This window comes from Nycticebus coucang, chromosome 9 (genome assembly GCF_027406575.1).
Source record: "Nycticebus coucang isolate mNycCou1 chromosome 9, mNycCou1.pri, whole genome shotgun sequence".
Classification (NCBI taxonomy): Eukaryota; Metazoa; Chordata; class Mammalia; order Primates; family Lorisidae; genus Nycticebus; species Nycticebus coucang.
In genome coordinates, this window is record NC_069788.1 from 96,536,863 (window position 1) to 96,549,728 (window position 12,866).

Consider the following 12,866-nt stretch of genomic DNA (forward strand, 5'->3'; position numbering starts at 1 on the left):
AGGTGATCAAGTTTATTCATATAGGGTCAGAAGAGATAAAACTTTCAGTCTTTGCGGATGATATGATAGTATATCTGGAAAACACTAGGGACTCTAGTACAAAACTCTTAGAAGTGATGAAGGAATACAGCAGCGTCTCAAGTTACAAAATCAACATTCATAAATCGGTAGCCTTTATATATACCAACAACAGTCAAATTGAAAAAACAGTTAAGGACTCTATCCCATTCACAGTAGTGCCAAAGAAGATGAAATATTTGGGAATTTATCTAACAAGGGACGTGAGAGATCTCTATAAAGAGAACTATGAAACTCTAAGAAAAGAAATAGCTGAAAATATTAACAAATGGAAAAACATACCATGCTCATGGCTGGGAAGAATCAACATAGTTAAAATGTCTATACTACCCAAAGCAATATATAATTTCAATGAAATCCCTATTAAAGCTCCACTGTCATACTTTAAAGATCTTGAAAAAAAAATACTCCGTTGTATATGGAATCAGAAAAAAACTCAAATAGCCAAGACATTACTCAGAAATAAAAACAAAGCAGGAGGAATTATGCTACCAGACCTCAGACTAGACTACATATCAATAGTGATCAAAACAGCATGCTATTGGCACAAAAACAGAGAGGTAGATGTCTGGAATAGAACAGAGAATCAAGAGATGAGTCCAGCTACTTACTGTTATTTAATCTTTGACAAGCCAATTAAAAACATTCAGTGGGGAAAAGATTCCCTATTTAACAAATGGTGCTGGGTGAACTGGCTGGCAACCTGTAAAAGACTGAAAGTGGACCCACACCTTTCACCATTAACTAAGATAGACTCTCACTGGATCAAAGATTTAAACTTAAGACATGAAACTATAAAAATACTAGAGGAGAGTGCAGGGAAAACCCTTGAAGAAATCTGGCGAGTATTTTATGAGGAGGACCCCCTGGGCAATTGAAGCAGCTTAAAAATACACTACTGGGACCTGATCAAACTAAAAAGCTTCTGCACAGCCAAGAACACAGTAAGTAAAGCAAGCAAACAGCCCTCAGAATGGGAGAAGATATTTGCAGGTTATGTCTCTGACAAAGGTTTAATGACCAGAATCCACAGAGAACTCAAATGCATTAGCAAGAATAGAACAAAGGATCCCATCGCAGGCTGGGCAAGGGATTTGAAGAGATACTTCTCTGAAGAAGGCAGGCGTGCGGCCTTCAGACATATGAAAAAATGCTCATCATCTTTAATCATCAGAAAAAGGCAAATCAAAACTACTTTGAGATACTATCTAACTCCAGTGAGACTAGCCTATATCACAAAATCCCAAGACCAGAGATCTTGGCGCGGATGTGGAGAAAAGGGAACACTTTTGCACTGCTGGTGGGAATGCAAATTAATACATTCCTTTTGGAAAGAGATATGGAAAACACTTAGAGATCTAAAAATAGATCTGCCATTCAATCCTGTAATTCCTCTACTGGGCATATACCCAGAAGACCAAAAATCACGTCATAACAAAGATATTTGTACCAGAATGTTTATTGCAGCCAAATTCATAATTGCTAAGTCATGGAAGAAGCTCAGGTGCCCATCGATCCACGAATGGATTAATAAATTGTGGTATATGTACACCATGGAATATTATGCAGCCTTAAAGAAAGATGGAGACTTTACCTCTTTCATGTTTACATGGATGGAGCTGGAACATATTCTTCTTCATAAAGTATCTCAAGAATGGAAGAGAATGTACCCAATGTACTCAGCCCTACCATGAGACTAATTTAGGGTTTTCACATGAAAGCTATAACCTAGTTACAACCTAAGAATAGGGGGAAGGGGGAAAGGGAGGGGAGGGAGGGGGGAGGTGGGTAGAGGGAAGGGGATTGGTGGGATTACACCAGCGGTGCATCTTACAAGGGTATATGTGAAACTTGGTAAACAGTCTGTGAAGCTAGTGAATGATGCCCCATGATCATATCAATGTACACAGCTATGATTTAATAAAAAAAAAAAAAGAAAAAAGTCCAGACGTTGAATGGTTAAGTTTAAATCTACAATTTCTTTGCTTAGCTTCTTTTTGGAGAAGTGCTATCTATCCAGCACTGCTAAAGGTGAGTTAAAATCTCCAACTACTATGGAACTGGAGGAAATCAAGACATGCTCATGTCTGTTAGAGTTTCTCTTATAAATTGAGGTGCATTCTGGTTGTGTTCATAAATATTAATAATTGAAATCTCATCATGTTGAGTATTACCTTTAACAAATACGAAGTTTCCATCCTTATCCTTCCTTATTTTGGTTGGTTTAAAGCCTATTGCATCTGCGAATAGGATTGCAATGCCTGCTTTTTTCTGCTTTCCATTTGCCTGGAGTATAGATGACCAATCCTTCACCTTGAGTCTATATTGGTCTTTTAATGTAAGATGAGATTTTTGTATGCTGCAGATATCTGGTTTAGTTTTTGTATCCAGTCAGCCAACCTGTGTCTCTTTAGAGTTTAATTTAAACCATTCACATTAATTGAGAATTTTGATAAGCCTTTTGAGAGTCCGGTGGACATTTTTAATCCTTTTGCTACTGTGGAAGTTGGAATTGTTCAAAATTTTCTGGGTGGGTTTACTTTTGTGGTGGAGGGTTATGCTGGTGTTTATGAAGGATAGGTTTGAGAATATGCTGGAGAGCTGGTTTAGGTGTGGCAAATTTCTTAAACATGTGAATGTCGTTAAAGTATTTAATTTCTCCGTCATAATTGATACTCAGTTTAGCTGGGTACAGGATGCTGGGTTGAAAGTTATTTTGTTTTGGGCAGTGCCTGTGGCTCAGTCAGTAAGGCGCCGGCCCCATATACTGAGGGTGGTGAGTTCAAACCCAGCCCCGGCTGAACTGCCACCAAAAAAAGTAGCTGGGCATTGTGGTGGGCGCCTGTAGTCACAGCTACACAGGAGGCTGAAGCAAGAGAATTGCTTAAGCCCGAGAGTTGGAGGTTGCTGTGAGCTGTGTGATGCCATGGCACTCTACCGAGGGCCATAAAGTGAGACTGTCCCTACAAAAAAAAAAAAAAGAAAGTTAGTTTGTTTTAGGAGATTAAAAGTCGATGACCATCCTTTTCTAGCTTGAAAGGTTTCAGCAGAGAGATCTGCAGTTATTCTAGTATTCTTCATCTTGTAGGTGATGGTTTTTTTTCGTCTGGCTGCTTTCAGAATTTTGTTCTTCATATTAACTTTAATGAAATTGATTATGATGTGTCTGGGGGATATCTTATTTGGGTTGTATCGTGCTGGAGTTCTGAAACTGTCTGCTATCTGAATTTCAGAATCTCTTTGCATTTCTAGAAAGTTCTCCTTCATAATCTCATGAAGAGACTCTGTGCCTTGTGAAGCCACTTCGTCGCTTTCGGGGATCTCTGTAAGACAAATATTGGTTTTCTTTGAATTATCCCAGAGCTCTCTGAGAGAGTGATCTCTTTTTGCACTCCATTTCTCTTCCTCTTTGAGAGTTTGGGAGCATTTGAAAGCTTTGTCTTCAATGTCAGAAATCCTTTCTTCTGCTTGTTCCATTGTGTTACTGAGGGATTCTACTGTGTTTGCAGATCTTTGAGGGATGGAACTTCTTGTCTCAATGTGTCAAAATCTTTGGTTATTTGGTCTTTGAATTTGTTGAATTCTTCAGATATCTTTTGGGTTACTGCTTTGAATTCTAATTCAATCTTATTTGCTATCCAGATTCCGAATTCGATTTCTGACATCTCAGGTATTTGTTTGTGCATGGGATCTTGTGCTGTGTCTGCCCCATTGATCCTTGGGGAAGTTGATCTACTCTGATTGTTCATATTGCCAGAGTTTTTCTGTTGATTTCGCCTCATGATTGTTTTTCACCATTTCCTCTGGTCGTCCTCAGAGTTGGGGAGGTGTCTCTTCAAGATTAGACCCCAGCGGGATCACCCTATTGTTACTGGATCTTTGTAGGGAGTGACCCTGTGTAGTTCCTCTGGGGCTGCCCCAGCTAGGGAGTTCTGGTTGTGGAAGCAGCTCCGGTGTGTGACACACCCAGATCCAGCAACAGGATGGGAGGTGGTGCGCATGGTTCTGGGAGTGCCTGGTGCCCAGTGACTTTGGCACAGAGAGCCCAAGGCTCCAGCAGTCTCTGGCCAGGAGAAGGGCTCTGCACAGAAGCAGGGAGGACTCTGGAGTACACGCACCTACCAGTGTCCCTGGCCAGACTAGTGGGCCGGTGTGGAGGCAGGGAGGGTACAGGAGGGAGGACGCAGGGTTGCGTGGCTCCCACAGTTCCTGGTCAGGGCATGTGGAGGCTTGGCGGGCGCAGCTGTTATCTTGGTCTGGGTGGGCACCGATCAAGGTCACGGTGCAGTTCTAATGGAGGTCTGGGCGACGCAGCTCTTACAGTGGTCCAGGCTGGAGCCGATCGCGGTGGCAGCCCCTCCTGCCTTCTTTTGTCTATAGGCTGACGATCCCCTGAGGGCCAGGTGCATCTTAGGCTCAGTAAAGCTGTCCTCTGGGTCAGCCCTGCCCTGGGAATTTCCTATCTCTGCCCGTGCGTTTTCTAGTCCCAGCGCTCCACCCAGACTGGTACTGCCTCAAGCAAACCCTTTACTCACAGGGCTGCATTTCAGTCCCAGATCTGTTCCATGGTCGTTGCCACCTGAGAAGATGCCCAGCCTCCTCTGGTTGCCCAGGGAGATGGGGTATGGCTTTGGAATATCTGGGGGTGAGCCCTATTGTTGTTAAAAACAGCTGCTGCTCAGCACCTTGGGGCACCACTGCTCTGGCGTGGTTCCCTCTTAGCTGACTGTCCTCTCCTCACTCCTGTACTGCAGAATCAGCACTGACCAGCTGCAGTCCAGGGCCTGTCTACACCCTCGAGAAATCACCCAAGAATCTGGGGTGATTCTCCTGGGGGACAGGCCTCCAGACCTCAGAGTGAGAGTGAGGGGAGTGCTGGGAGCTCAGAATTGGATGTAGAGAATATATATACAGTTTTATACAGTTTTATACCTGGCAGGAGAACGCTGTTGCACCCTAGTAGGGGAGGTACTTCCAGTTTTTAGAGGGTGTGTCCCATGGAGTGTAGTGGGAGGACCTTTTAACTCTGCTCGTTTGTTTGTGGGGCACTCTGAGCCGTTCTTATGGGGGAGGGGACTCCCGTCCGCTTTGTACCTTTTGTTTGTATCCTTGGTGTCGCAGCTCACCTCAGCAGGTTTGATGTGCGTTCTTCAACCTTATCTCTTGGTGCAGCTCTAATCCACCAGGTTACTTGCTAAATTTCTGTCCTTCAACTCTCCTTCTGGACAGGAGCCTCTCTCAGCTTCTGAACGTTGCTACCTTCAGACTACTAAAGAATTGCCACACACACACATACACATACCCATATCCTCCTGCATGGATGAAAGAAACATGACTGAGCCAGTTTTTTGATTTAAAAATAAATCTCTTTTTGTGTTACAGCTGGATGGATCATATATGCTTTAGGACGTGTCGATGTTACAGCAAAAAAATGGTATACACTCACGTTAACTATTAAGGTAGGTATTGCAGTCATAATGCCCGGAGGTAAAATGTGCTTTCCTCTACCTTCAAAGCACATTTTTTCTTCATTTTTATATCATATTGTCTTTTTATGATAGATTTTTATGACTTTATCATACATTCTGGTTAGTAACCCATTGTCTATTACATTTACAGATATTAGATTTACAGATATTCACTTCGTTTGTGTGTATTTTCATTTTGTTTATGGTATCTTTGATGAATAGATTAAAAAATTTTGATACTGTCAGATATTTCCCCTCTTTTCTCATTGCTTTTATGTTTTGTGTTTTATTTAAGAAGGACTTTCCCTTTCTCAAGGTTAGTAACAATTTTTGCCCAAACTAACAAAGTCTAGAATTTATTTTTATTGTTTAAGCTTTGTGTATCTGGAATTTATGTGTGAAATATAAGAGGAAATACCCAATATAATTTTTTAAAAACCATTGGATAGCCATCATCCTTTATTCCATGGACTGTCTTTTGCCCATCATTTGAAGGCCAACTTTTCGATGTAACATATTAGCACATGTGCATAGACTTGTTTCTGAACTTTCCTTTTTTCATATTGTTGTGTTTGTCTGCTATCCCAAGTTATACTTTAAATTATGTTCGCTTTCTAAATGCTTTGATTATAAGGCTTACTCCCTCACTTCCTTCAGAATTCTTTCCTGGTCACCTGCTGTAAAAAAGTGCCCCATCTCACTTTCTGTCTCTCTTCGGTTGCTTTATTTTTCTAAAGTTTTTATCCTCACTTGACATGGTGCATATTCTATTGATTGCTTATATGTTTGTCCTTCTCCCTTAACTAGCACACGACTCCTTAGTGACAGGCCTCTCCTGATTATCCATTGCTGGCTCTGCAGTGCTCAGAAAAGTGTTGGGCACATGGGCAGAGCAAGACCTCAAAGAATACTTAGTCAACGTGTGGATATCCAATGAGGCAGTTTCCTCATGGTTTCTTTTTCAAAATTATCTTTGCTATTCTAGTATGTTTAGTCTTCTGTTTGAATTTTTAAAACAGCTTTGCATCAAATTTATATATCAATTTGGGGAAAAATTAACATTTTAAATGATAACATGTTCCCCATAGAAGATAGGAACAAGAGCATGCTGTATGTCACCTTTCATTAATATCTCCCCCGTGTCTCTCCGTCTTTATTGTGTACTTTTTGCACATTTCTGATTAGGCTTGTTTTTAGTAAATAACTTAATAAATTCTTTAAAATTGTGAATGAGATTCAAAAAAATACATTAACTTTTTAAAGGTACTTTGCATATATTGTTCAAAATCAATAGGGCTATCGAATGCAGCTTCCTCCTGCCTTGTCTCTGTTCCTTCCTCCTCATACCCACTCTGTGTTCTGTATCTCTCATACAGTCACTCATGACTATTTTAGATGTTTCTTCTGGTATGTCTTTAATATAACATGATTTATTACTTTCAGAAATTGGTTCTTGTTTAGCCACAGGATGGATAGGGATTTTGCTGGTTTGCACCCATTCCACTCCCTTAGCTCCGTCATTTCCTGTTTCATTAGCTGTGAGCATTCTGCTTCTCTCTTGTATGTCAGTTTTATGCCATGCACTCTGAGAATTGAGTATTTTCTCTAGCTGGCCAATGTAATGCAGTCTCTCAGGCATCCATTGTCGCATTAACCTGTTGTAATTCTCAGCAAGCCACTCCTTCCTCATAGTATATGTGTGTTAGTGTGTCCCCTACTGGAAGGTAAGCTCACTACAAACTGGGACCTTGTCTTTCTTGTCATCCTAAATTCCTAGTCCATTAAACAGCATTTGGCATATACCTATTTTTGTATAGATACAAAAGACCCCAAACACCATCTTCTATGTTGTCCATATTCTAAATTACAGCTCATATGAGGATTTTATCATTTTAGCATTGGCCATTGGTTGAACTTTCCTCAGCAAATGCCAGCTTTTTGCATGTTTAGAACAACAGACATTGAAGTCTGTGAGGTTCCACTTGAGAGTGTTTTATGTTGCCCAGCTTCAGATGTCCCACCTATAGCATCACAAAGACATACCTTCTTATGCTGATTCAGTGAGATAACATATGTGAAATTTTGGTACAATACAGGATATGTGGTAAGCTCTTAATGAATCAAGTTAATATTCTAAGGAGTTAGCAGTATTTGGAACCAGACAGACCAGTATTCATATTTCCTTGCTGACATGTAGACTTCCAGTAAGTCATTTTACTTCTTTGAATCTCTGTTTTCCTTATCTGTAAAATGGAGATAATGTGCATCTGTGAGATTGCTTTTAGAGTTAAATATATTTCATTTTTTTACTAAGCCTCTACTATATGCACTTTCTCAAGCACTAGAAATACAGCAGTAGACAAGACAGAGTAGATTCCTGCTGTCTTAGAGCATATCTTCTGAAGGGCCAGATGCTTTAGACTCTGTTGCAGCTACTCAACTCTGCTGTAGTGAGAGAGCAACCCTAGACAATAAGTAAATGAGTGGGTATGGTTGTGCCAATAAAGTGTTATTTATAAAAATAGGTGGCTGGCCTGTGGGTTAGAGTTTGTTTACCCCTGCTCTAAGATAACACACTTGTAAATACATACATAAATAATTATAAAGAAAAAATAGGGTATTAATTCTTTAACCAGGGAGATCAGAGAAGACCTTGCTGAGTTGGTGATGTTTGAGTTCAGACCTGAATGATGGGAAGTACAATCTGAGTAGTTCACACAACTGGTGCCAAAGGCAGGCATGGCTGACCTTGTGTAAGGAGCAACCAGAATGCCAGGGTGGCGTAAGCCCAGGGACAAGAGGGCAGAAGGAGGAGATGAGGTGCTATTAGACAGATTTCGTGTGTAATATGATATGTGCATATGACTCCCTTGGCTCAGAGTTAATATTATTACGTAGCTGCAGAAGATGTTCAGTAAGCAATTTTAGAGCTGAAGATAGCTGTATATGTGTGTAATAATAGGAACGTGTCTCTGAATTTGGAGTTAGGTAACTTGGATTCAAGTCTCAGCTCTATTGATAAATCTGTACTTTTTTTTTTTCTGTAGTGAACTTGCTGTTAATAATTTTTGCTTTAATATATGAATTACATTAATACCGCACATTACATATATGAAATCAAAGTTTTTTAGTTTTAATCTTGTTAAGCCTCAGTGTCTTCACCTAAAAAATAAAAGAACTAAAATAAGGCCCATTGCATTATAAAAGACTTAAATACAGATTTATTTTGGTTCTTGGCTAATGCTTTGAATCTTGAGCTCTTTACCTTTTAAGAGTAGCTGGTTTTAAATGTTTAGTTGTAATTATTATGCTCATAAATGTACTATATTGATGGTAATAAGATCTGACATTGTTTACCTTGTGCGAGGCACACAGAGGCAACCTCATGGCAGCCTGCTGAGGAAGACAGCATTTTTTCTTTCTCTGTCAGGGACCAGTTAGTCACACCTTGTAGATACGTTCTTTCTTCTAATCACTCCTCGCCCCATTATCAGTTTAACTGATGGTTACTGTTTTTCCAAATTAAGCATAGGAGCTTCATAGGGCTTTGAATTAATATTCTGTACATGGCAATAGAACACTGAAACTAAGGTTAATTACTTTTCTTCTGGCTGGCAAAAGCTCCTTAATGAAGACTTTACGTGGACAGTAAGGTAGAGGCTAATGTTTTGTCCTCAGCACCGTGCTGTCTGAAGAGCTGGTGGCCATTAGCCACAACACCTACACATGCAACTACTTAAATAGGACATGTTTTTTATTTTAGTAGGCTTTATCTAAAACTTCATGGTATAATGAAAAGTTTTGGATTTTCGTCAGTTTTACATTTTGGTGGTACACAAAAGAAATGTTGAGGAATTCCTTGTAATATGGGATCTAGTTAAATAGGAGATAAAAGTTTCCTCCAAGAAAATGTTTTCTGTATTTTAAACTTTTGCTTGAACTTACCAGAGTTGTGTTTTGCTGAGAGAAATCCTAAGTAAGAAGGGCCATATATTATTAACAAACAGAATTCAGAGGGTCATTTCCCTGTTTTCAAAGGATGTTTTTCCATATGTTTTCAAAGTCAATTTTTTTGAGTTTTAATCCTGTAAAGCCTCAGTGTCTTCGTCTATAAAATAAAAGAACTAAATTAAGGCCTATTGCATTATAGTTCTAAGACTTAAATACAGATTTATTCTGGTTCTTGGCTAATGCTTTACCTCTGTTCCAGGATCATTCTGCTTCTGGTATGTTGAATGACAACTCTCTGTGGACAAACGTCCCTGTGAATTTCCCGAAGAATGGCTGGGCTGCTATTGGAACTCACTCCTTTGAATTTGCACAGTTTGACAACTTTCATGTGGAAGCCGCACCCTAATACTCACAGGGCATCATAGAACATTCTGGAGTTTTTTTCTTTCTTTATGATTTTGGTTCAGAGCCAATTCTTCTTTTGATGGATTGACATATGAAGCTTTGTAAGCTAAAGATAATGAAGAATAAGTGGGGAGAAAAATGTATTTTTGCTTGATTCTATGGAAGATTTTGTTGGAAATAATTCCAGGGAGAAAATAGGTGAATCTTTAACAGTACCTGATATGTACCCTGAAGTTCAGTCTGTACCTTGCTGCTATCTTTAGGAATGATTTTAGTGGTTCAGACCTGAAGCCTTAGTGCTAACATAAGGTTGCTGTTTTCATCTTACTTGCAAGTGATCACGCACATGGGAGTAACTTGACCATCACTGAGATGTATTTATGAATGCTGGCCTTGTGTCTCACTGAGCTAACGTCCTCCTTGTAAGATGATGCTGCCATAATTGAAAGCCAAATAACACTGGAACTAACTTTTTGAAAACCTCTTCAACATGTTATCCTTACACTCTAAAAAGTGTTTATTTCTTTTCATTTTAAGATAATACTTTGAATTTCAGGATATGAGTAGGATGATTTAAGGAACTATTTACTATTCAGGGTTCCAACTAGGAAAATTAATATTAATAAAATGTTAAACCAGATTGTAAACATGTACTCAAAAAATAAATTTAAAGTGCCTCATTAATAAACTACCTCTAAAGTTATTTCTGTAGTAATAAATATTAGGAGATTAACTGGGTTATTCTGCATAGATTTTTAAAATTTCAGAATATTATGGGAGTACAAACAGTTACAAGAATTGCTTTTTTTACAGTTTGAGTCAAAGTTGTAAGCGTGCATTGTACCTGTTAGGTGTGAATTTACCTCTTCCCTCCTCCTCACTTCTACTTGTTTACTTTCTGTCGAGTTTTTCTATCAAATGTGCATATGGGTGTTGATCAGTTAGCTCCAATTTAATAGCAAGTACATGGGTGTTTGTTTTTCCATTCTTGTAATACTTCACCTAGAAAAATGGTCTCCGGTTCCATCCAGGTTATTACAAAACGTATGTTGACCTTTTTTTTTTATGGCTGAGTAGTACTTCATGGTATACATATATCACATTTATAAATCTATTTATATGTTGATGGGCGTTTGGGTTTGTTCCCCATCTTTGTGATTGTGAATTGTGCAGCAATAAACATTTGAGTACATGTGTCTTTTTGATAAAATGACTTTTTTTCTTTGGGTAAATACCTAATAGTGGTAGGCCTACTTTTAGTTCTTTAAGGTATCTCCATGGAAATTTCCACAGAGATTGTACTAGTTTGCAGTTCCATCAACGGTGTATAGGTGTTCCTTTCTCTCTGCACCCAAGCCAGCATTTGTTGTTTTGGAATTTTTTAATAAAAGCCATTCTCACTGGAGTTAGGTGATATCTCATTATTTTTTCATTTGCATCTCCCTGATAATGAGATATACAAATTTTCATATGTTTATTGGGTATTAGCCTATGTTCTTGTGAAAAGCTTCTGTTAATGTCTTTTGCCCACTTTTTATGGGGTTGCTTGGTTTTTTTATCTGGGTTTTCTGTTCCGATGCATTGGTCCATGTCTGTTCAGTGTCAGTACCATGCTGTAGTAATTACTATAGCTTTGCATTACAGCTTGAAGTCTGGTAAAGTGATGCCTCCCAATTTGTTTGTATTGTTGAAGGTTGCTTTGGCTATTAGGCTCTTTTCTGGTTCCAGATGAAGCATAGGGTTATTTTTTTCTAGTGCAAAAAATGATACTGATATTTTGATGGCGGTTGCATTAAACATGCCCATCACTTTGAGTAGTACAGACATTTTAACAGTGCCAGTTCGTGAGTGTGGTATGTGTTTTTGCTTGTTTACGTCTTCCATGATTTCCTTCTTCAGTGACTTGTAGTTCTCCTTGTAGAGGTTTTCTGTCTCCTTGGTTAAATTTATTCCTGGATATTTTATTTTGTTTGTTGCTATTGTGAAAGGCACTGAGTCTTTGATTTGATTCTCACCTTGACCATTGTTGGTGTACAGGAATGCTATTGATTTGTATATATTTATTTTGTAGTCCAAGACTCTGCTGCATTTATTTATCAATTCCAGGAGTCTCTTGCCAGATTCTTTGGGGTTTTCTAGATATAAGGTCATATCATCAGCAAACAGGGATGGTTTGACCTCTTCTGTCCCCATTTGGATAGCCTTGGTCTCCTTCTCTTGTCTGATTGCTCTAGCTAGAACTTCCACCACTATGTTGAATAGAAGTGGTGACAGGCAACTTCTGTCTTGTTCCAGGTCTAAGAGGGAATGCTTTTAGTTTTTCCCCCATCAGTGTGGTATTGACTAGGCTTTTGTCATATATGGCTTTTACAATGTTCCATATGTGCCTATTTTGTTAAGAGTTCTTACCATAAAAGGGTGCTGAATTTTATCAAATGTTTTCTCTGCATCTATTGATGTTATCATATGGTCTTTGTTTTTGCTTCTGTTTATGTGGTGAATCACATTTATAGATTTGCATATGATAAAACATCTCTAAATCCCTGGGATAAAGCCCACTTGATCATTGGGGATTATTTTTATGATGTGCTGCTGAATTTGGTTCACTAGAATTTTTTATTGAGAATTTTTGCATCTATATTCATAAGGGATATTGATCTGTAGTTTTCCTGTTTTGTTGTGCCCTTTCCTGGCTTTGATATCAAGATGATGCTAGCTTCATAAATGAGTTGGGGAGGATTCCTTCCTTCCTTAATGTTTTGAAATAATTTCTGAAGTATAAGTACTAGGTCTCTTTGTAGATCTGGTAAAATTTGGTTGTAAAACCACATGGTCTGGGGCTTTACTTTTATTGAAAGATTTTTTATTGCTGTTTCAACTTTGTTACTTGATATTGGTGTTTTTATTAGTTCTGTTTCTTCCTTATTGAGTCTCAGGAGGTTGTGTGTTTACAAGAATTTGTCC

At 38.8% G+C, this 12,866-nt stretch overlaps 1 protein-coding gene across 5 annotated transcripts in view; it reads left to right on the forward strand.

The window, feature by feature from the left end:
• Positions 1 to 11,092, forward strand: part of GALC (galactosylceramidase) — an 83,921-nt gene extending 72,829 nt beyond the window's left edge. For 4 of the 5 annotated variants that reach the window (XM_053602039.1, XM_053602043.1, XM_053602041.1 and 1 more), the window contains 2 exons: positions 5,461 to 5,537; positions 9,757 to 11,092. In XM_053602039.1, coding sequence (XP_053458014.1) covers positions 5,461 to 5,537; positions 9,757 to 9,903 — 224 coding nt within the window. In that variant the 3' untranslated portion in view covers positions 9,904 to 11,092. The remainder of the gene's footprint in view (positions 1 to 5,460; positions 5,538 to 9,756) is intronic. The other variant, XM_053602040.1, reaches the window with a different exon arrangement.
• Positions 11,093 to 12,866: the final 1,774 nt, after the last annotated feature.